This window comes from Miniopterus natalensis, chromosome 4 (assembly GCF_054644295.1).
Source record: "Miniopterus natalensis isolate mMinNat1 chromosome 4, mMinNat1.hap1, whole genome shotgun sequence".
NCBI classification, from domain to species: domain Eukaryota; kingdom Metazoa; phylum Chordata; class Mammalia; order Chiroptera; family Miniopteridae; genus Miniopterus; species Miniopterus natalensis.
Genome location: NC_142084.1, coordinates 4,130,446 through 4,153,047, shown reverse-complemented (window position 1 = coordinate 4,153,047; position 22,602 = coordinate 4,130,446). Strand labels below are relative to the sequence as shown.

The 22,602-nt window shown below is 51.9% G+C and overlaps 1 protein-coding gene across 4 annotated transcripts in view; it reads left to right on the top strand.

Annotated features, from left to right (window-relative positions):
- CAMK2D (calcium/calmodulin dependent protein kinase II delta) overlaps positions 1-22,602 on the top strand; it is a 156,456-nt gene that overhangs the window by 111,928 nt on the left and 21,926 nt on the right. For all 4 annotated transcript variants that reach the window (XM_087816211.1, XM_087816210.1, XM_087816212.1 and 1 more), the window contains exons 6-12: positions 815-887; positions 11,231-11,333; positions 14,939-15,022; positions 16,344-16,438; positions 18,576-18,698; positions 19,385-19,468; positions 19,847-19,889. In XM_087816211.1, the coding sequence (XP_087672337.1) occupies positions 815-887; positions 11,231-11,333; positions 14,939-15,022; positions 16,344-16,438; positions 18,576-18,698; positions 19,385-19,468; positions 19,847-19,889 (605 nt within the window). The remainder of the gene's footprint in view (positions 1-814; positions 888-11,230; positions 11,334-14,938; positions 15,023-16,343; positions 16,439-18,575; positions 18,699-19,384; positions 19,469-19,846; positions 19,890-22,602) is intronic.

Here is a 22,602-nt window from a genome sequence, read left to right as displayed (position 1 = left end):
TGAGCCACACAGGAGCTCAGACACACTGCTCCGGCGGGTGGCCCACGTCACTGTCTGTTGGGTGACAGGAACCCCATAGCTTCCAACCTCTACTGGAATTAGCAGTCTGTTTGCCTTCAGTGGGCCAAACCGCGCGTCCTGACAGGTAATGAGCAAACCTGCGTGGAACCGTGTTCAGCAGTCACCTGTGCCCAGGGGTTTGTGTTTTATTTACTCCCGTCAGCTCTTAGCCCTTCCCCAGAGTCGCCTGACTGTAGGGCTTGATTCACATCATGGGTGGACTTTTAGTCCTCCCGTTACTGGGAACCCTCATTTGTTTTCCAACATGTTGCACACGGGACAGCATTTCTGAGTCAGAGGGTAGTGTCCCCGTGTCTGACCCTGTCTCACCTGCCATCTCTTCCGTTTCTGTGCTTAATCGTGACCCCAGGTTATAAACAGTTCTGTCTCTGAAGAGTTTTCCCGGGACGTAGTGGAGAAAGGCACACATTTCCTCCCTGGACGTGGAGACCTCGGCTTCTGCGAACCAGTGATTTAATTTGTAGACTTGCGATGAACAGAAGAGCTCAAATTGTTTTTTCTGAACATGTCACAAATTCTGTGTAGGATGTCATTTTGTTAGAACCAGAATTAGCTTTATTCAGCATTATTTAATTTTGGTGTAAAGCTAAAAAAAAACAAGCGGTGAAGACTGTCGTGTGTGTGTTCTGTTGGAACTCTCGGGACCTGCGCTCGAGCGATCGCCGCTCACAGCAGCCTGCGACGTATGCCGCCTGTGGACTAAATACCTGCTTCTGCCCTTGTGTCTCTGCAGCCACTGCATACAGCAGATCCTAGAGAGTGTGAACCACTGTCACCTGAACGGCATAGTTCACAGGGACCTGAAGGTCAGTGTGTGGCGTGTGGGTGGTTTCTGGGCAAGGGCAGAGGGCGGCCCTGGAAGCGGTTCCCATGCCGTCGCCAGCTGCCAGTCTGCAGGCTGTACACACAGCACAGGGAGGGCTGGACACCCCTCTGTGTGAGCCGGGAGGCGGTTTGCGGGCAGGCCTTCCCTAACGTCCAGCATTTGCCTAGAGATCGCAGCCGGAAACTGGCCTGTGATGTATGTCGCCTGTGGACTAAACACCACTTCTGTCCTGCGGCCGCAGTGGCCGTGGCAGAAAAGCTTGTGGCACATTGCTCCCCTGGAGTCCACAGCTCTCAGCGGAGGGGATCAGGGCAGTAGACAGAGCAGCAGAGCTAGAGATTCCCCCAAATCCATCAGGTGTCCTAATGGAACCCTAGTGGTGCCCAACTGTTGATGTGATAGCTCCCAGGCGATACTGAGAAATGGAGAGATTTTTGGTGGGTTGGAGCACAGCAGCTATAACATTTTATTTGTGTTGTAATTTACTTCCTATAAGTGTTTGAATAGGAAGAGAGCTCCTGAATGAAATAATGTATGTTGAAGGTGGATTTTTCTAGAACGAGCAGGCCCACAGTTGGGCTTATATGTGACAGGATCCTGCTTGTTCTAAGGCAGTGGTCACTCTGCTGGAGCAATGTGTCCACCCATCCGTCCGGGAAGGCCCCTGGGCTCCAGGGTGTGGCTCGGGAGTAGCATTGCCCCTGGCGTCTGCATGCCGTCCTCGCGTGCGGCGGCTCCGGGAGTCCGCCCTGTGTTGCCACCACATGGGCATGGTCCTCTGGGCCCTGAAGGTGAGTGATGCCCAGGACACTGTTCACCCCAGTTATTTCCTGAAGGCAGATTCGGCTGGAGAGCTGTGGGCACTCATTCCGACTCCTGACAAAACAGGTTCCCTCACCGGCTGCGGTTTCTGTCCAGTTTCCTTCAGAGAAGTGATTCCCTGGCTCAGAACAGAGGAGCCTCTCTGGGACTTGGAGGAGTGCGGACGCACTCCCGTGCTCTGTGCGCCTAGTGTTACGGAAATGGTTATCCGTGTTACAAAGGGAATGGAGGTGAGGTTACTAGGTGGGTTTTGGGCCATGTGACTGGGCGCTAAAGAGCCCTGTTTTGGACTTTGAAGTCTTCCTCCCTAAACATCAGCTACAGGAATTCCAAGGACACTGAGGCTTCCTGGCTTTTTACACTCCTAACGACCGTGACACAATGCCTTTTGTAAATCAGGTGAATAAAAGTAAAACAAACGTCATTATCCAGTAATATTTATGGAACATACGCACATACTGATACTTTTAGGACTTCCCTCAGCTCCTCACACCACTGACGACGAGAAGTCAGATCATTTGGAAAGGGAACAGAAGGAGGCTTCTCAGCACTCCAGGTTCACTGCGGGTTCCTGGGAAGCAGGGGAGGAAGGCCTGGGCCTTCACGTGAGAGAAAACCACAGTGGGCAGAAGAGCTTGAGCCCCGTGAGCCCTGCGCATGCAGCTGTGATGCTTTGTGTGAAACCTTGGCCTTCCCAGCCGTTGGACGTGGTGGCTGAGGCTCAGGCATCTCCGTGTGTTCAGTGGGGACCTGGGTGGTGTCACTGCAGACCTCTCTAGTCATGATTGGCTGTAGATCGGTAGTTGCCCTTCATTTAGTGTGTCCTGGAAGAATATGTCTCTAAAGATCCACAGCGAGTTACTTGAAGATGTGATTTATAAGCAAAGCATTGCCTTAGTTCCGGAATCTTCCTTTAACTTCAGTTTCCGTCTGAGAGCATCAGATGTCAAAAGCAGAGGTGTGGTTAGTGGGGTTTTCCTTTGGGCCCACAATGGGACTGTGCACCTGCTAGCACTTGCCAGATGTACCCATCCTGATAAAGGAGAACAGTGCGTTCCCTTGAAAATTCATTGCTTTGGTGATCGCCTGAAAAATCCCTTCCATGCCATGTAGAGACAGCGTTTTTGTTATGTCGCAGGCCTGCTTTTCAAGCAAACACGGGCGTGCACGGTTTTGTGCTGCTGCATCGGATTACCATTTGAAATATTTTACTCCGTGTTATGTAATTGTGAGTGTAGTCCGAGAGCCAAGGATGGAAAGTAAATTCTCTCCATGACTCTCGTTCTGTATTTTCTGGGGTCATGATTTGCACGTTCGTCAGGGTCCAAGCTCAGCTGAGCCCATCACAGCCGGGACTGGAATCGGAGTTGGCAGTGGGCCTAGCATGTGAGCTGTGAGGCAAAGGATATTTTCCGACAGATGAGCTAAAGTCACTAATTAAAAAACAGGCAGGGGACGTCAGGGAGGCTTACTGCCAAGAGGCCTAAGCTGCAGCATCACCCAGCGCCTGTTTTTCAGGGGAAGGATTCTGCTCCACTCTTCTCTGACATAAGGAGGGATGGAGGTGAACTTCTGGGGGAGCTCGTTCTGGGTTCTGTCAGGCCCCGACTGGGCGGACCAGCTCAGTCCATTCTACATGCTTGTTTCGGGAGCTTGCCGGGAGCACTGGGGCTGTGGACGCGTGGCCTGCTCCACATCTCTCACCCCTGCCTGGTACACGTGCTGTTTGTAATAGCATTTTACCAATACCTGGCAGTGCGCAAGACCGACAGCTGAGATTTCTTTTTACCTGGCTGTAAACAGAATACTGCCCTTGCTGTTCTCAGGCTATATATTTTTGTTTCCATGCCCTGATTCCTGTGTTAGTTCAGGGACAATGCAGGTGGTGAGCCCAGTTTCATGTCCATGTCAGTTAGAGAAAAGCTGGGAGTGTTGTTTTCATCATCAAAGGCACTGATGGCATGAGTGCTGTGTGCTTTACCTGTGAGCCCCTCTGAGAGCACGGCTGCAGAGCGGGTGTGTGCCCGCAGGACCCGAAGCCGCAGCTGACCCACCTTGGGGACGCGCGAGACTCCTCCTTGGGCAAGAAAGCAGTGCTAGCAAATGCGACCCTGAGTAGGCTGTCACGTACGCTCCTGAAGATCGAATAAAGAAGGTGAATGTGTGCGTTGGACACCAACAGCCTGAAGGGCACGCACAGGGGCTGCTGGACAGTGGCACCACTTGGTGCAGAGCCATCAGGGCCAGAGTCAAGGCTGAGCACAGCGGGGCAGTTGGAGGACATCCCAGCAGCAAGCAGGAGGAACAGGTGCCCGTGGTGGGAATTAGAGCAAAGGGTGCCTGTCGCAGCGCACCAGGCAGCGTCCCAAGCACGAGCAGACACGCCAGCGATGGAGGCCCACGTGGTGCTGGGTTAGCCGTGGTGACGTCTTCAGCGCACTAGCGTTCAGGAGACACTGGCCTTTGGGGGGGTGGATTAAGCAGAGCAGGACCTTAATAACAAAAGTGGTAATGTCTGCCCTTATCCAGCAGCCACCTGCACCTTGTGCGCAAGGCACTCGGGGACGCAGTGACCGAGTGACGGCCTCTTCAGGGCCACACAGCTAGTGCCGTAAGTTTGGGCCCACTCCGTCTGGTTGCGGGGCCACTGCTACTTCTCACTTCAGTTCAGTGAACTGAAAACCTCCATAGAGACCAAAGACGAGGTCAAACGATAATGGGAAATAATCTGCCGGCAACGGTAAGGGTTACAGGGGAGATGGTTCTCAGTTTAGTGACTCAGGATTGTTTTAAGTCTCATCAATGGATCTTCCAGGACTGTGCCCAGTCAGCGTCACTGGGAACAAGAGAATGGGGCATATCTGAGATTTAACGTAGAGTAGGGGAGAAACGTGGTTTGGGAGTAGGCTGCTGTGTGAAGGGAAAGCTCCCTGTGTAGGGATCAGTACGGTGGTGCTGGCCACAGCCTTTGGAAAATGATGCTCAGAGAAGGAAATGCACTTGCCCTGTTTAAGAAGACAGTCGGTTTGGAGCGCTTAAAAATAGACTGTTTGCCCTGCCAGCGTGGTTCAGTGATTGAGCATCAGCCCATGAACCAGAGGTCGCAGTCCACTCTCAGCCAGGGCGCGTGCCCGGGCTGCGGGCTCCATCCCCAGTGTGGGGCGTGCAGGAGGCAGCCAGTCGATGACTCTCTCTCTCGTTGATGTTTCTGTCTCTCTTTCCCTCTCCCTTCCTCTCTCTGAAATCATTAAAAACTTTTTTTTTTAAAGAATAGACTGTTGCCCTGGCCGGTTTGGCTCAGTGGTAGAGTGTCATCCCGGGTTTGGTTCCAGCCAAGGGCACATACCTCAGTTGCAGGCTCAGTCCCCGGCCCTGGTGGGCATGGAGCCGGAGGCAACCAGTCGATGTGTGTCTCTCATCAGTGTCTCTCTCTTCCCCCCACTTCCACTCTCTCTGAAAAGCCCTGGAAAAATATCCTCGGGTGAGCGTTAAACAACAAATAGAGTGTTTATGAGGAGTGGGGCACAGGTCCTCCAGCACTGAGGAGCAGGAAATGAAGTGAATTGAAACAAAATGCACTTTCTAACCTGGCCAGGGAGTTGTACGCCCAGGACACGGGAATTACCCTTGGAATGTGGTCAGTTCTCCTTTACCAAGAACTGCCCATCGTCATGGAAAGATTAACAGCCTTATTCCCAGAACAATCCTGGAGGCACCTGCCCTTTGCGGCCCCCTCTCCGGGAGGCTCTGCCTGCCACCCATGCGAATGATCTTCCACCAAGTCAGCCTCTGCACTCCCAGGACAGTGGAGTGATGTTTGGTAAAGAGAATACGAGAGCCACACTGCCTGCCCCAGCTCCCGCCCCCCCATATATGCATATGCTTTAATAACAAAGGTCAGTTTAGCTGTAAATGAACACAGAAAGGCAAAGAGAACTTAGCACATGATACTTCCACAAGTTTAGTCAAACAGGTGTACATGAAGCTTTAAAGCATATACTGTCTGTGTTAACAGAGGCTGTAACTACGAAATTTGATTACACACATTTCCTAAAACATTTTTATCAAAGAGTGCAAAGTTAGAGCAAACAACGATGTCAAGAAAATTTTAACAAAGTCTTTTAAGAAAGTCTAAAAACCTATATTCCCACATTAACTCAAAACTTTGATATTTTTTTTTTTTTAATACCAGAATACCAGTTTGCCACTTTAACTTTTGCCATACATGAAAAATTATCAAAAATATATTGATGGGTCTATACTAATTGTGCTGTTTATATTTACATTAAGCAAGTTTTTTTACCAAGTTCTTTATATACAAGTTATCATGTGTCCTATGTGAAGTTCATTAAAAAGTTAAAAACCACAGAAATGTCATTAGAAACAGCTGCTTTCCATCAATGAAGAACATTTTTAAATGATTTAACTGAAGAAAGTACTGAACTCCCCACCAATTTCAGCTGTCTCCTGAATGTTTTCTGTGACTTAAGGGGGCTCATGTTTTCTGTGACTCATGTTGGAAATCTGTGAGCTGATGATTGGACATTCAGATACAAACAGGAAAGAACAAACAAACGTGAAACATTTCTACACCTTCAAAGGCCCCGTCTGAGCTGTGGGCGTGAATTATAGTGCAGATCAAGAACAAACCTCTGTGCGTAGGGCCTGTGGGCCACGGGATTGAAGTCGCTTAAAACTACGTGGAAAGTGGGCACTTCCCTCCTGCCCAGAAAGAAGGCCATACCTCAGACAAGCACTGCAACCAGCACTGGTCAGAGAGAGGCTGTGGTGGGAAGTGACAACTTTGATGTCACAAGAAATAAAGGAATGTCGACTCAGACATGTTCTTGTTTGAGTGCCTGAAGGACACAGTTTTTGTGAGCAGTTGGCAAGTGAGTCCATGTGTGCCTGGTGATGGAAACAGACCCTCCTGACCTCATGCTGATGGCACGTGCATCAGCTGGAAACTCCCTGTGCCAAGTACACAAATGCAGGCACCCATTCCCTGGAAAGATGAAAACAAAAATTGTGTGCCATGTGCATGGAAGAACCCAAGAATCATGTGCCACATGCATAGAAGAGAACCTAAGAATCGTGCCACACGCACGGAAGAACCCAAGAATCACCTGTGCCACAGAAGAACCCAAGAACCATGTGTGCCACGTGCATGCAAGAACCATCCGCCACGTGCCATGTGCACGGAAGAACCCAAGAATCACCTGTGCCACAGAAGAACCCAAGAACTGTGTGTGCCATGTGCCACGTGCACGGAAGAACCCAAGAATCATGTGCCACGTGCATGGAGGAAGCCAAGAATCATGTGTGCCACACGCACAGAAGATTCTGTACTGTGTGCCTGGGTGAAGTTCTGCTCAAGCTTTCCATTCCTGCAAAACTTCACTTGGTGAATTCTAGGTGCTGTGTTCACACCTTCTTGGCAAATGGACGGTGACTGACAATACTGAGCATAGTGTGGCTCACGCCGTGTTGAAATGTCGAGGCTCTCAATAGAGGAAAGGCATCTGAAAAGACAGGCTCACTTCCTAAAAACTAACATCTGATGGTGTGTGAGAATTAATAATGTGGAATAATGGAGCTAATAACTTGTTTTTATATTACTCATAGAGAAAAAACATAAACCAGTGAACTAACAATTCTGCGCATATGTATCCACAGCGTGTGCGCTGTTGCGTGACAGTTACCGTACACGTGCTGTCAGGTCTAGGATGTGACCAACGCGAAAGGTGAGCCCGCTGTTCCCCAGAGTCCTGAATGAAATCCTGTTGTATGAGGTTTGTGAGAAGCAAGAGCAAAACTAGGTCTTTCATTAGCTTCCCCTTATTTTACTTGAATATGGATGGTGAATATTCTTCCTGGGCTGCCTGTTGAAAATGAACTGTGTTTAGGCTGTCAGAGGAGCCTGCTCAGCATCGCACCTTTGAAAGAAGAGCCAGGAACGCAGGATCATCCTGGGCTTCATCTTTTCTGGACTTTCTCCCTCACGTGAAAACTGAGGGCTTTAGCTGTTTAATCTCCCAGTCTCTTCCAGTGATTCCAGCAGCTTGCCTTGGTGCTTTGACACACCAGTTTCAAGAAAGTCTGGGACTGTAGTGAGAGAAGTGACTGCTGTGACCATCAAACTTGCCAGCAGGTGCTGCTCTATCCTGCTGACGTGCTCTTCATGATGTCAACACTGAGACCGGGCACCATGGAAACCCTGCATCCTGAGGAAGCAGCGGGGTGGGGAGTAGCCAGGGTGTGATCCGCTCTATAGAATCTGTTTAAAATTCAACCCAAAAAGTGATCGCATTGAAGAAGTGGGAGATGATCTCAGTATATACAGGTTAACATGATAGAGTGCACTTAGTGTAGGAATGCAGACGCTCTCCGAGTTAAGGAGTTTCATCACAGACGCTCAGTGCTCTGCAGACAGACAGCCCGCTGCGTGGTAGGCTGATCACTCATAGCTGATCACTAGTGCACTGTCACCTGCTGCATGGCGGGCCATAGCTGATCACTCACTATTGCCCACTGCATGGTGGGCCATACTGATCACTAGTGCTCTGTCGCCCTAGTGATTGCAGAGGACAGAGTCCCGTGACAAACCCTGTGGGATCTTACAGTTATATATGCACTGTTAGGAGACATAATCACTACTTACTTGAGAGATGAAGGAACTAATTAGCTCCAAGAGTCTGTGTGTTAATAACGTCGAGCCTAGGCCATACCTCTAGGTCGCCTCTCTTTCTGGGTCATCACATTACCTGTCTCTCTCATGGTGCTGTGCCCACGTTCAGCCACAGCTCCCCGGAATACCTGTGTTTCTGAGCTCACCTTTCTCGTTTGCTTTAGAAAATCAAAAGGCTGGAATAATACAAATAAGAGTGCAGTGGGGACCCTTTCTAAGGGAGCAGACACCGGTAAGCTGAGAGATTTTACTATCTCAGCTTTTTTGGGGGGGGCATTATAACCACAAATTACCTTTTCTATAGTCATTCAGAATTTGAATCACCTCATTGCCAGGGAACTTTGGTAGCACAATATATTCTTAAGGTGGAGGCTATGTGAATGGTAGGACATGGTAGCAGGGTTATTCAAACTGATGCACCCAAAGCAATATGTGTAAATCAAATGTGTGTGATACTTCCAGTGTTTCATTGAAGCAGTCTTGCGATGAAACACTTTATAAAGCAAATGATCGTTTAATAAAGTCAGTAATCATTGTAATTTTTCAGGTTGCATTTTCTAATTCTGCATTTTAGCTTTGCCTAAGAGACATACATGGACATGAAGCCATTTCAGTGCTGTTAACTCTTAAATCTACACCCAACCTTGAAGTTGCCCCACCTTTCCCTGTCTGACTGCAGCTGAGCGGTCGTCCTGGGTGAAGGTGGAGCCCGATGCTCACGGATCTGTGATGTCCAGTGGCTCACGGCCATGCAGGGAGCCCCAGGTCCTGCCCTGGTGGGAACGTTCACCTCACTCAGAGGCCTCCGTGATGAAGCCTCGGGGGGTCCATGTCGTCTTGGTTGGAGGAGACCTGCTGCTTTAGGGCATAAAGCTCACAGTCCTTCCCTAGCATTATGATTAAGTGATGAGAATAAAAGCACATTGATTTTTTAAAGTTTATTCACAATGACACTGCATTTGCTTGGCTTAATTTCACTGCCACTTAACAGACCAAAAACGATCACCATTTCCAGGGACCGCACGGTTTTCCTGAGGTGAGTCTGCGGCGACAAGTCAGCACGACGTGTGTCAACACAAATCTCTACACCTCGTGCTTTTTATCGGAAGGTTACAAAGAAATAAACTATTGTCACTGTTTAATGTGGTTTCTCCAAGGCCTTTATCCCGTAAGCTAATCACTGGAAATAACTTCTTGATGACATTAGAACATTCATGAGTACTGTGGGCCATAGGTTTTACTTGTGAAAATAACATATCAAATAACAACATCACAGGGTTAGATACTATACTGTACTGATAGATAACCAGAATTCAGGTAATTCTGAGCGTTAGGTTTCACCAGCAGTTATTCCAGCGTGGGGACCTTTCAGTCCGGGGGCATCTTCATCGCAGCATCCAGATTAAGTGGTTGTGTGTTTAGTGTTGAGGTCATTCCAAACCATTTCAGCCCTGACGCACCACAGGGGTTTCCTCGAAGTGACCGCTTGTCCCCACAGTGCTGGTTGGGTGGCAGGGACAGTGGCAGTCTGAAGACATTGGGCACCCGGTCAGAGTTCACTCTAGACTGAACCTCATTTTTGCAAGTTCTGGTTATGAGTCTTTTGCTAATTTGTGTGGCTCCCTTAATTAATCAATTAAATAATTGGTTTGGGCTGTGTTTATACAAGGTCAAAACAACCAGCAGAATTGACTAATTCAGTAAGAAAGTTGCCAATTTTATGAAAAAATATGAAATTATCTGTCAGTATATAAACAAAACCAATTTGACTTACTGATTTTCAGAAAATTGTTTTTGGCTCTTGTATAGTCCACTGTTTCCCAACTTTTTTCACTCTGAGACACACCTCTAAATTTCCTGGGTCTTATGCCAAGGTAAACGGACAGATGTGCAGTGTGCAGCCCAGCCATGCCTTTCCAGCTCCTGGGAATGATAGGCTTCACTGAGCGCATGGATCAGCCGCCTTTCCTGACCGCTTCTCAAAACCCACAGGGACATCTAGGGAAGTCCAGGGCTGGGGCCTGCTGCTCCTTGTCTAAGTGCCCCTGTGTCTCGATGCTGTGATTGGAAGCAGTGGGATAGAAACAGCCTTATTCCAGCACTGAGTTACTAGCCCTTGAGTGGTGCTAAATACCCAAGAAATAAAGATTCATCTTTCTCATGGGATTTCAAGATGTGAAAGTAAATGTATAAGTAATGCTTTGAGTCACACTCCGAAGACATGCAAATTACGTTTCAAAGAGCTGGCTTATGAAGAAAACAAGCTGACTAACATTTGGCAAATAGCACACTCTTCCTGCCTGTAAGAATAAATGGATTCTTAAAGACAGCGATTTTAATACATAATTCAGATTAAGGCTCTAAAATTCGTACAGAGATTGTTTGGAAACATTGAGGAATCAAAATCACTAAATTTGGGTCCAATCTCTTGAAGTTCCACAGTTTCGTTTGCCAAATGTCTGTAAATTGGTCCAGCTCTTATCATTTTGCCAGATTTCCTTCTGCTGCAAGTGTCTGTGCTCTGCTAGGCTTCTAAGCCATAGTCTGTGGCCACGTCTGGGCCTCAGGTGGCCCAGGGAAGCGTGAGAGCGGCTCCCGACAGGTGCCGTCGGTTTGCTCTTCCTTGGCCTCCGTGCCCGTCTGAACCTGCACGTTGCAGCGGCTCGTCACCTCACCACGCCTCCCCTGGGGCCAGGAGTGGCTTCTCCGGGCAGGACAGGGAATGCCTCCTCCCCTGAGCCCAAACTGTTGCCTTTAAAGAGTCACGTAAAATAGGTTCTCACTTCAGTCTCCTCTCTCCTTTCTAAACAAAGCCCGAGAACTTGCTGTTAGCCAGCAAGTCCAAAGGAGCGGCTGTGAAACTGGCAGACTTCGGCTTAGCCATAGAAGTTCAAGGAGACCAGCAGGCGTGGTTCGGTGAGTAGGCCCCTCCCCGGGACGTCGGGATGAACCATAGCTCCACCGGCTTGAAGATGGGCACCAATAAGCACTTAATTCTCTTATTTCCCGAGAAATAAGGGAGATTGTTACTCGGAGAGGAGGAGCACAGGGACTTTGTCCTAAAGGGTGGGGGAGGAAACGGACACTGTACGAAGACCGGCTGAGACGATGCTGTGCTCGGAGGGTGCATGCCTGGCTTCCTCCTGAGAAAGTTGATTGAAAACGACTGTGCAAATGTAGGTTCTCAGGAAATACTCATAGAACTCTCCACAGACCTTAGTCATTAGTAAGGTAAAGTTTTTAAAAATGTTAAAAAGTATTTATGTCCATAGATACATATTATGTGTTTCATCTTAAATACCTTCTTTTTCCAAAATACCAGTTTCTTCTCTAAAATTTTGATGATTTTGACATTTATAGATGATGAAATTTCTGTTTCCTTATAATTAAGGGAGAGGTTAACACTGAACCAATTTAAATTGCAGTATTTCTAACCAGGCTATGGGTTATCTCGGGGATTGGCCTAAGTAAGTTACTTTACCACTGCCTTTCTTAGGCCTCCCCGAGTAACCTGTGTTTTGTGTGATGTTCTAGAGTGTAACCTCTCTCCAGGCCTCAGTCTTGTTTCCTTTCCCACATGCAGTGTTTTGAGATTAGAGGACACTTTTAAATGCCCTTCCCTTCGAATTGCTTTTCCTCTGAACAACTGTAAACAGATAGAAAACTCAGAAGGTGCTCACTGTTTGGTTTTCTATGCAGAGGCTCCTGTGACTTAAAGACGCACATCTCCCAGGTGCGTCCAGAGCTCCCTGCTCCCCGTGCCCCCTTCCGCCCTGCAGATGACGGTGGCTGGCGTGGAAGCCCCCCAGCTCCGGGGCAGCCCAGTTGGGGACCTCACTTTCTCCTGCCTGTCCCGTGTCCTGAGTCTGTGGAACCAGGCTGTTATTCTTGTCTGTGACCCCACCCAAGTTCTATACTGCCTTTTCCACCAAGCCCCTCCTCACCCACCAGATGACTCACCCGCAAACCTGGCGTGCAGTCTCATGGTCTGACTTACGAGTAAGTTTGTTCCATTAGCTGCAAACCAAACTGAAGGTGGAGCCTAGAATTAGTTCTGTGCATTTGAGATTCAGCCACCCTTGTGTCCTGGGTAAGGGCATGGCTGACAGTGATAAAGAACAGACTGACTGGGGTCCAGCAGGAAGCAGATGGGCAGGGCACATATCAGGAGGCCCTGTCCCTGGAGGTGCCAGCAGGTGCGCACCGGCCGTGACCGTGCACAGTGAGCAGAGGAGCTGCCTGTGTCCCACTGACAACTTGCGTCATTTACTCAGTGCTGCATTAAACAATGTACTGGAAGGTAGGTTAACTAATAGCTTCGAGCCTCCTAACAATTTAAATGAAAATTACAAAATGTTTGAGAGCCTATTTTGGAATACAAGGGTGTTTGACTTCCAACTTCCATTCTCAACACGAACCGTTCCTTTATTGACGTGCATAAAGTACGTCACGTTTCCTGTTCTGCTGGTGCTGTAAATTCAACACTAATTCTCCAGCCATACCAGTTATGAGCATAAAGTACATCATGTAACCGCAGGTCTCTAACAGTGGAAGGCTTAAACAGCTAGAATAGTGCGACACCTGAGCACCCCTCCCCCTCCCCTCAGATGAGCTCTTCAGCATGTCAGAGCAGTGAGGAATGGTTTTAGTCTCGTAGCCAAGTTAGAGTGAAGACGCTGGCCACGTAACGCACAGTGGTGGCCACGGCCGTCCTGGGAGGATGGGGGTGTGGAGCTGACGCGTTCCAGGCTGCGGGCTCGGCCCAGGGGGGTCTTAGGACTGAGGAGCTTGGTGTGCACAGCGTGCCCAGGAGGGGCCGACCCTGAGGCAGACGCCATCCTGTCCTTGCGAGAGTTAGGCCCTCAGCCTGGAAGTTCTGGGGTCAGAGGAGGCGTTTTCAGTAGAGGGACATACAGTGGGCAACATGCCGATGTGCTGGCAGCGTGAAGGTGGCGACGTCAGGCCAGGTGGTTGTGCGCACTGTGAGGACAGCGTGAGGGGGGGCACCAGCAGGTCCCCTCACCACGCAGAGCGCACGGGGCTCGGGCTCTGGGGAACCTGGTCAGGATGTTGGAGCACGGGGTGGGTTCCTTCAGGAACAGGGCGGGACTCTCCACGGACTCGGGTGGCAGGATGCCCAGAGGATGGCTGGGTGCCAGGAGCAAGTGGTGAGGCTCAGTGTGCCTCAGCATCCTGGCCTGTGTGATCCTGACCCCGTTTCAGCTCCGGGGCCGTGGGCTGTGTGAGGCGGGCAAGGCTGTGTGTGGAGGGGACATTCTCTTCTGAGTGAGAGTCCCGAGCCTGTGTCCTAGCTGGACTCCTGAGGGCCGTGTGACATGGGCAGTCACTCCGAGGAGTGTCCTTTGTCCACAGGGCACGCCTGTGCCGCAGAAGCGGTCCAGTGAAGCCTCAAACCCTCGTGGTATGGACACGTGGCACAGGCTTGGGTGCACCCACAGACGGCCGTGAGTCTGTGAGCAGGAGCCATGGTCAGTGTCCAACTGTGCTTGCTCATCTCTGACAGCAGCTGGTTCTAGAGAATCAGCGACAGGCGGGGTAAATGCCCGTCTCCCCCAAGCATGGACTGTCCACAGTGAAGCTCTTTCTAAGGTGCCCATTAGAGAATGGCTTTTAAGAAAAGCCCCCATTTGTAAAGTGTAATTCCCACCGTTTCTAAGCTTAAGATACGTGGGTCCTCGTGGCGGCCCGGCTGAGGGAGGAGGCATGTGGCGGCCGCACTTCCTGGGGGGCTCCAGACACGCGTCGGGTCTCGGGAAAGGTGTGTTGTAGTGCGAACAGCTCGTTCCGAATTTACTCAGCCATCAGAGCCTCCCGTGTTTGACCAGTTTTCCCTTTTAAAATGTAACGTCAGTGTCGGTGGGGACGGGCTTTTTACTTCAATAAGGACAGGACTCTTTCTTCATCGTGTGTAATGCCAGAGTTTCAGGCTTTTACATGATTTTGCTTTAAAAGAGAAAGGGGATGATTAGCGGGAGGTGAGTGGGGTGCGTGGGGGAGCTGCAGGAACAGTATTTTAGAGGGTTGGTTTGTACAAACTCCTCATAGCACCAGCTCCCCGTTCCCAGTGACAGGGACGCGCCTCTTCTGGGTGCAGGAGGGCACCTTCCTCACAGGAAGCTGACGCCCTGCTTTCCGGTAGAAAGGGGGAGGTAAGGGACCCCGCCTGCAGCTGAAGTTCCAGGTGGGCCCTCGTCCTCACGTGTCACAGGTAGTTTCAGTCCCACATGGAAGAGGGAGACCTGTTTGCCAGCGGCCGCAGGGTGCACGCTGGTGCCGGCGGGTTGGCCTGGGATTGGGAAGAGCTGGGTTGTCTCCTGAGCCACAGCGCGGGCAGGTCAGTGTCCACAGGCCTGAGAGAAGCTGCCTGCGCTCCTGCAGCACCTGACACCGGCCTCTCTGGGCAAACAGCAGATAAAGAAGCCAGGAAAGTTTTCTTGCCACCTCCCCGTCTCCCGCTGGTTCTGTCGCATCGGCCGACTCACTGGCCTCTGTCTCCGCAGGTTTCGCTGGCACACCTGGGTACCTTTCTCCAGAGGTTTTGCGCAAAGACCCGTATGGAAAGCCGGTGGACATGTGGGCCTGCGGTAAGAGCCTCTCTCTGCGGGTTTTGCAGCAGTGTTGTTATGATGTGAAGCAGAGTCTTTCCTGTGTGAAGCGGATGTAACTTGGGGTCCTCCACACACCAAGGTCACCTGGCTGGCAGGCAGGGCCCTGGGTGCTGTCTCTGACTTGGCAGGGGGCCTCTTCCCCGGGTCCCCAGGAGATGCCCAGGCACTTTGAGGTCAGGGAGGTGGCCCCGGGCTCTGGGCTCCTCCAGGCCCAGGGAGCAGCTGGGAGGGTCCCACGCTGGTTCAGGTCTTTGCTCGGCACCTCCCGTCCCCACCGCCTCCTGTCCCTGAGCTGGTGTCTCCACCTGTGAATGGGAGGATGTTCTCTCCTGTAATTTTGTTTGGGCGAGTGAGGTGCACTTCAGGTGACCATATTGTATAGTTTGCAAAGCAGTTGAAGTGCGAGCAGCTGTTACTCTAAAAGGTTGGGATTTCCACGTGATTAGAGGGTGAGAACCTAGTCCTGCTCCCAGGGGCCTGCCTTCCCCTCCCTGAGAGCCCCTCTCGGCGTGGACTGCGCAGTGCCCTGGGGTCAGCGCACTGTCCGACGCCCTTGCTCTCATTCATATGCTCATGGCGATCCCACGATACTATCTTTGCAACAAGTCAGCCCCACCAGCTCTGTTTCTGCTGCTGAATTTGACGGGCGGGCACTGAGGGATGGGTGTTGTGGAGGGGAATTGGGGTGTGGCTGGAGGGCTGCCCTCGAACCCTGAGTGCTGGAGGGAGGGGCGGTGGGTGCAGACACGGCAGTGCCTCGGGACCTGGGGGGGCGCCACAGACTTCACGGGAAGCCACACCCTGCCCCCCCTTCTTCCCTCCCATAAGTCACACTCTGCTGTAGCACCTGGGGGTTCACTGGAAACTCCGAGGAGAGGAGATCCCCTCCGCACGTCGGCCACACTCCCCGAGACCCCACCTGTTCAGGGCATTGGCTTATAACCGGGCACCATTGCTCAACAAATGCCCTAATCAGAGGCAGGAGGAGGAGAAATAAATAATGTGTTGTTTCAAATGTCCACCCACCAAGTGACTGAGATCGCACAGTGTCCACATAGATGAGCTGCGGCGAAGGCGTGTGCAGGGCGGCTCGGAGGCCCCACAACAGGCGGGCGTTGTCTCGGGTGGGACCCTAGCTCAGGCTCGCGGCATCCGCCCGCCCCGGCGCCTCCGTGCACCCCACCTGTCTGCCGGGGGCCCGACAACCCGTTCCCTCTGCACGCGAGCGGGGCTGACGGCTGCGGGTCTGCCACAGGGAGCTCCCGCCACCTAACGCGTGTTGCCGTCTGTCCCTCAGGTGTCATTCTGTACATCCTGCTGGTGGGGTACCCCCCGTTCTGGGACGAAGACCAGCACAGACTCTACCAGCAGATCAAGGCTGGAGCTTACGACGTACGTGGTAGCGGGAGCTTTACGTGGGGCGTTCTCCGGGGGACCAGCGCTGCACCCCCCTTGCTGCGTGAAGCCACCTCAGAGGGCTCCCTGTTGTCTTCCTCTCAGGAAAATGTGGCATATATGTCCTGAGTGTGTCCTCTTAGCCATAGCTGCTAAGATTGAAAGGAAAACAGCTCCAAGTCTCTAAGGAAGGACCTTCTTGTCAAAGTGTTTGGATCTTAGTGCATTTTAACACCTAGAAATTAAGCCATTTTTGCTTTAGAAATGATCCCCACCTCTTTATTTTAATGCATTCCCCAGTGCCTGTCACAGTTTTAAGTCACGTAACAGCAGAACTTTGCAGGGATTGGGATCAAATAGAACATTATCTGTGTGCCACTTTGACTCTGCCTTGTGTCCCTCGTGGGCTCTGGGCCAGCTGCCCTGTGAAGATGGGTCTTTACAGTTGCGGGGTGTCTAAAATCACAGTCCCAGCACGTTTTATTTACAGTTTGAAAGTAGGCATATACATATATACACACACGAGCATGAATTACGTTCTGAATCTGAAGAGTAGGGCCGTACCTGTTTTCCCTTCTTGGCTTAACTCTGCTCATCGAGGCAGATTCTGTCCTTTGATAACTGTGTCTGTAATTTCGTCTGTAATGAGGTGCCACCCCCCTGGCTTCACCTCCACGGCCTGCAGAGGTCAGTGTGCAGGGCCTGGAGGTGCTTCCCAGGTATTATAAGTAGCACCTCACACAGACAAGACCTGCACAGGCCGGAAGCTCAGCACAGAAGGGAGAGGACTAGTATAAAAAGTACGGATTATATCCGGTCAGGGCTCATGAACTCCCAGAACATTTCTGTTAAAATGTTCTCTTTAGGTGGATGTCTGTATTATGAGAATTTAAAGTGTATTATTTTCATTTTGGAGCCTTCCATCCAGGAAACTCATCATTGGACAGACTTATTTTGGTGGCCACAGCCCACCCCTGCCTGGTCATTGTGGGCGAGAACCAGGCCCCTCTTTGGGACGAGCTGCCCACACAGTTTGGGAAAGTGGAGGGGCCCCTGGTCGGGTTAGACAGGCAGGGGAGGGGCCACCTGCTGCTGGCTCCCCGCCTACCTGCAGCCGAGGACTGAGGACTACTGTCCTTAGGAAGCAGCCTGAGGGGAAGTTCCTGTGGTCCTGCGTCCCTGGCAGGCCACCCAAAATTAACATAGAACCAAGGCGACAGTTGTTAAGCCGGCAAAATGTGCAGGTACTGAAGAGTCGGCACCGTTTTCTCAAGTTGCACTTTCCCCATCTGTAACTCTGAAATGGAACAAGTCCACGACTCAGGGACTGTGGCTCGTCCCGAGACTCCCGCAGAACTGCGTGGGGAGCCCGGTTTCTGTCTGCTGTCTAGAAACTCATGACATAAATTCTTCTTGACCCTTAACTAAGAGCATTTCCACTGAATATGCTAATTGTGTGAGAGTGAGGTTGCATAATTATCAACAAAAATTTCACTTAAAGGAACCGGATAAATAGCTGTATTGTAAAGTCACTAATGGGAAGTGGATTTGAATGGTCGCGGGAGGTGGATGTGTAATATTGGATCGGCCCCTGGAAGGGCTCTCGCAGTCCAGACCCTTCTCAGCGCCGCCCCACGCAGCCCGATGCCGGGCCGGCCCCGCACAGGAATGAGCTGTTTCACTGCCTCGGCTCCACTGCTCGGCCGGGGCCGCCCCTCGGAGCCCTGGCGGGGTGGCGTGGGGGCATCCGTATCCGTGGCAGCTCTCTGCTTTATTTTTGTAAATAATGATGAGGATTGCATAAAATTTTATTTTCGGATCAAAGCAAGGGTACTTCGAGAGGACTGACTCTTAAAGTTATTTTTCTAAACTTTAAAAGTATGTCCTAGGCGGGACATGCAATGTAGTATATATGTTTGTCCCTCTCAGTTACTCTTTTCTAACACACAGAAAGTTAATATATAGGTGGGGATGTTTTTATCTGTGTCAGCTTATCTAGGTACCGTTTAGCTCAGACACAGAGTAAATGTATGAAGAAATTCACTACTTAAGGAGATGATTAGAATATTTGGCTGTTCCCCACTGGATGAGTGAATCTGTTATTTAAACTCTTTCTAAATTTACGTTTTTGAAGTTTCCATCACCAGAGTGGGACACAGTGACTCCTGAAGCCAAAGACCTCATCAACAAAATGCTGACCATCAACCCCGCCAAGCGCATCACGGCCTCCGAGGCGCTGAAGCACCCGTGGATCTGCGTAAGCGGTGGCCACGGCCTGGGGCCAGCGCAGAAAATAGTCTTGCCCTTCACATTCTTCTCATGGACTTAGGATAATTTTTGCAGAAAAAGATGAAATGAGTGAATGAATTTTGACTCAAGATATTTAGCAAAGTTATTTTAAAATGGTTAAAAATGCATTTTGGGTAGCAGGGCCGGTTTACATGGAGGGCTCAGTCAGTGTTGCCTGCAGTCCCGCAAGCAGGGAGCACTTGCCTTCCAATCATCGATAATGCCCATGAGCAGAAGTTAGGAAAATGGCACCAAGATTAAGTACATCCTAGGAGATAAAAACACACGAAGTTCATTACTTATCATTAGGCAGCTTTAGAAAAAATGCCAGGTTTGGAAGCTGGGAGGAGGTTTTCCTAGCAGAAGAGGCTCAGTATAGCTCTAGACCTGCTAAGAAAATAGCGTGAACACTCGGGAACGTAGAGATTGTAGTAATTTCTAGGGGTGTGTGAAATGCCAGGGTGACGAATTTGTTGCTAAGTAAACGAAAGGCAGCCCTTAGAACAACCAGCTCCGTGTGGGCGTGCGGGTCTTTGGGGCGAGGCCGACACCGTGCGTAAGGTGGCCTGTGCTGCGGCACCGTCACTGAAGGCCTGACCAGGTGGGGCGTGGCCTGAGTGTGGGGAGCCCTGAAAAGTCTCTCTCCTCCTGCAGCAACGCTCCACGGTGGCCTCCATGATGCACAGACAGGAGACGGTGGACTGCCTGAAGAAGTTCAACGCCCGGAGAAAGCTGAAGGTGAGACAGGAGCTTCCCTGGGGTGCCACCTGGGTGGAGTTAGTTCTGACTGTCTGCACAGTTCTGCCTGTCCAGACTCGGTGCTCGTCTCCTGGGTCTTGGGGAGCTGGGGGTGCTCTAGAAGGGAACCCACGAGGGAGCGCTAGGGGGCTGTGACCGTGTGTGCCCGCTCCCTCCGGCAGAGGGCACAGCTGTGTCAGGTGAGCTTGCGTCTGCTGCACACATGGCCTCCATCCCAGAGACCTGCTGCCCTGAAACCAAACAAGCACAAACCGGCAATGGCCCCCGACCAGAGTGAGGCCAGAGGTTGTCCTCTGGGACTGTGCGTCAGGTTGAAGGTCGCAGAGTGACACTTACCTGGCCTCCTTTCTCTGACAGGGTGCCATCCTGACCACCATGCTGGCCACGAGGAATTTTTCAGGTACGTGTATTAAGGACCCTGATTCTTGTATTCTGTTTTCCTCTTTAGTCATATTTTTGGAATTGAAAAAAAAAATAATTAGAAAGAAACTGTTGTTCGGGGATAGCAGTGTGTGTGGATTCGTTTACCCGGTGCCCTCGGGCCTCCCACCCGGTGCTGTGTGCGGTGCGTCAGGCAGGCGAGCCCTCCCCACAGGGTGCCCCTGTGCCCACCCTGTGTGTGTCCCTGTCATCCTGGGGCTTGGCACCTGCACCTCAGGTTCATCAATTGATGTTTCCATAAAGCATTACAGTGAGTAAGTTTCTCATTCCATCGGGAATCCCAATAAGCAAGAGTTTTACAAGAAGACCGTCACCGAGGAACGGGTTCTCTTAGGCCTAAGTCCTTAGGAAAGCACAGTAGTCTCCTGGCTCCAGGAGTGAGCTCAACTTTCGGAGGGTTCTGGGCTTGGCCCTGAGAGCTGCCCCACAGCAGCGCCGCAGGGTGGGAACCGGCCCTTGGTGAGCAGGGGCTGGCGGGCTGTGTGTGTAACAGGCGGCGTGAAGCTGAGCCAGTCCTTCAGCTGCGGGACCTTGGAACTTTATACCTCCTGAGAGTCTCTCCAAAAGTATCTATTGTCTGCAGAAATTATTTGAGTTTGGGGGCCCCTTCAACAGGTCATCTCAGAGGACCCTGTTTCCAAGTCAGATTTCCAAAACTGCTGGTCAGTCTTAAGTATGGGGAGGCCTGAAGCCACGAGAGCTGCTGCTCTTGGTAAATTTTCTGCGTGGAACAGCTATCCAACAATTGTGCCAGAAACATGACCATTTTCCTTTGCTGAGCATTTCCACCAGGGGTCTGTGGGTCAGTCAGACTATGCAAGAGTCTCGTTCTCAGGGACACCAGGGACAGTGCTGTCCCCACTGTGGTGTCAATAGTGTGAAACCACAGCAGGCTTTCCAGAGGCTTCTCCTGATGGGCCATAGCAGCGGTGATGACAGGAGGGCACTGAAGGGCAGGCCTGGGTCCGTCGGGTGGACGAGTTCCGCCTAACCCGGGTGGTGTAGCAGAACCTCCCAGCTGCCTTTATGAACGGTTGATTCATGTAATTGACATTTACAGGGGGAGTTCAATGCACCTCATTAATAAGTATTACCTAATATATACTACATTCAAATGAAGTAGTACCGTGTTTCACTGTGGCCCAAAAATGAGCGCGTCACTCCCAGTTAGGAAAGTTGTGTGGTGTATATATTGTGAATGGCACACTACCTTGAGAAAATACTCAGAGTAAAGATGGTGTGTTTTGTTCAAGTCCTGAATGTATTCTGAGCCTTGTCACTGTGCATCCACCATGTGAGCTTCTGCCACCTCGCGTGGTCGTCTTGGCCCTTGTGGACACTGAGCATTGCACTTCATTCATCTGTTTTATTGCCAAACACGCCCTTTAAAGCAGCTTGTCTGCACGCATCCGGTTATGGACTTGCTTTCACTTTCCCTTCTCCCCCTTTATGGGGAATGTATTCTTGTGAAGTGAGGTGCATGGGAACTGGGCTCGTTTCCACGTTTCCCAGCCCAGCCCCTGTCCCCGGGTCCTGTCCACCTACAGGGTCCTCTCCGCCTGCAGGGTCCAGTCCGCCTGCAGGGTCCAGTCCGCCTGCAGGGTCCAGTCCGCCTGCAGGGTCCAGTCCGCCTGTAGGGTCCAGTCCGCCTGCAGGGTCCAGTCCGCCTGCAGGGTCCAGTCCGCCTGTAGGGTCCAGTCCGCCTGCAGGGCCCTTGCCACCTGTAGGGTCCAGTCCGCCTGCAGGGTCCAGTCCGCCTGCAGGGTCCAGTCCGCCTGCAGGGTCCAGTCCGCCTGCAGGGTCCTCTCCGCCTGCACGGTCCTCTCCGCCTGCACGGTCCTCTCCGCCTGCAGGGTCCAGTCCGCCTGCAGGGTCCAGTCCGCCTGCAGGGTCCAGTCCGCCTGCAGGGTCCAGTCCGCCTGCAGGGTCCATTCCGCCTGCAGGGTCCATTCCGCCTGCAGGGTCCATTCCGCCTGCAGGGTCCATTCCGCCTGCAGGGCCCTCTCCGCCTGCAGGGCCCTCTCCGCCTGCAGGGCCCTCTCCGCCTGCAGGGCCCAGTGTGCCTGCAGGGTCCAGTCCGCCTGCAGGGTCCTCTCCGCCTGCAGGGTCCTCTCCGCCTGCACGGTCCTCTCCGCCTGCAGGGTCCAGTCCACCTGCAGGGTCCAGTCCACCTGCATGGTCCTCTCCGCCTGCAGGGTCCAGTGTGCCTGCAGGGCCCTCTCCGCCTGCAGGGCCCTCTCCGCCTGCAGGGCCCAGTGTGCCTGCAGGGTCCAGTCCGCCTGCAGGGTCCTCTCCGCCTGCAGGGTCCTCTCCGCCTGCACGGTCCTCTCCGCCTGCAGGGTCCAGTCCACCTGCAGGGTCCAGTCCACCTGCATGGTCCTCTCCGCCTGCAGGGTCCAGTGTGCCTGCAGGGCCCTCTACGCCTGCAGGGTCCAGTGTGCCTGAAGGGTCCTCTCCGCCTGCAGGGTTCTCTCTGCCTGCAGGGTCCAGTCTGCCTGCAGGGTCCTCTCCGCCTGCAGAGTCCTCTCTGCCTGCAGGGCCCTCGCCGCCTGCAGGGTCCTCTCCGCCTGCAGGGTCCTCTCTGCTTGCAGGGTCCTCTCCACCTGCAGGGTCCAGTGTGCCTGCAGGGTCCTCTCCACCTGCAGGGTCCTCTCCGCCTGCAGGGCCCTCGC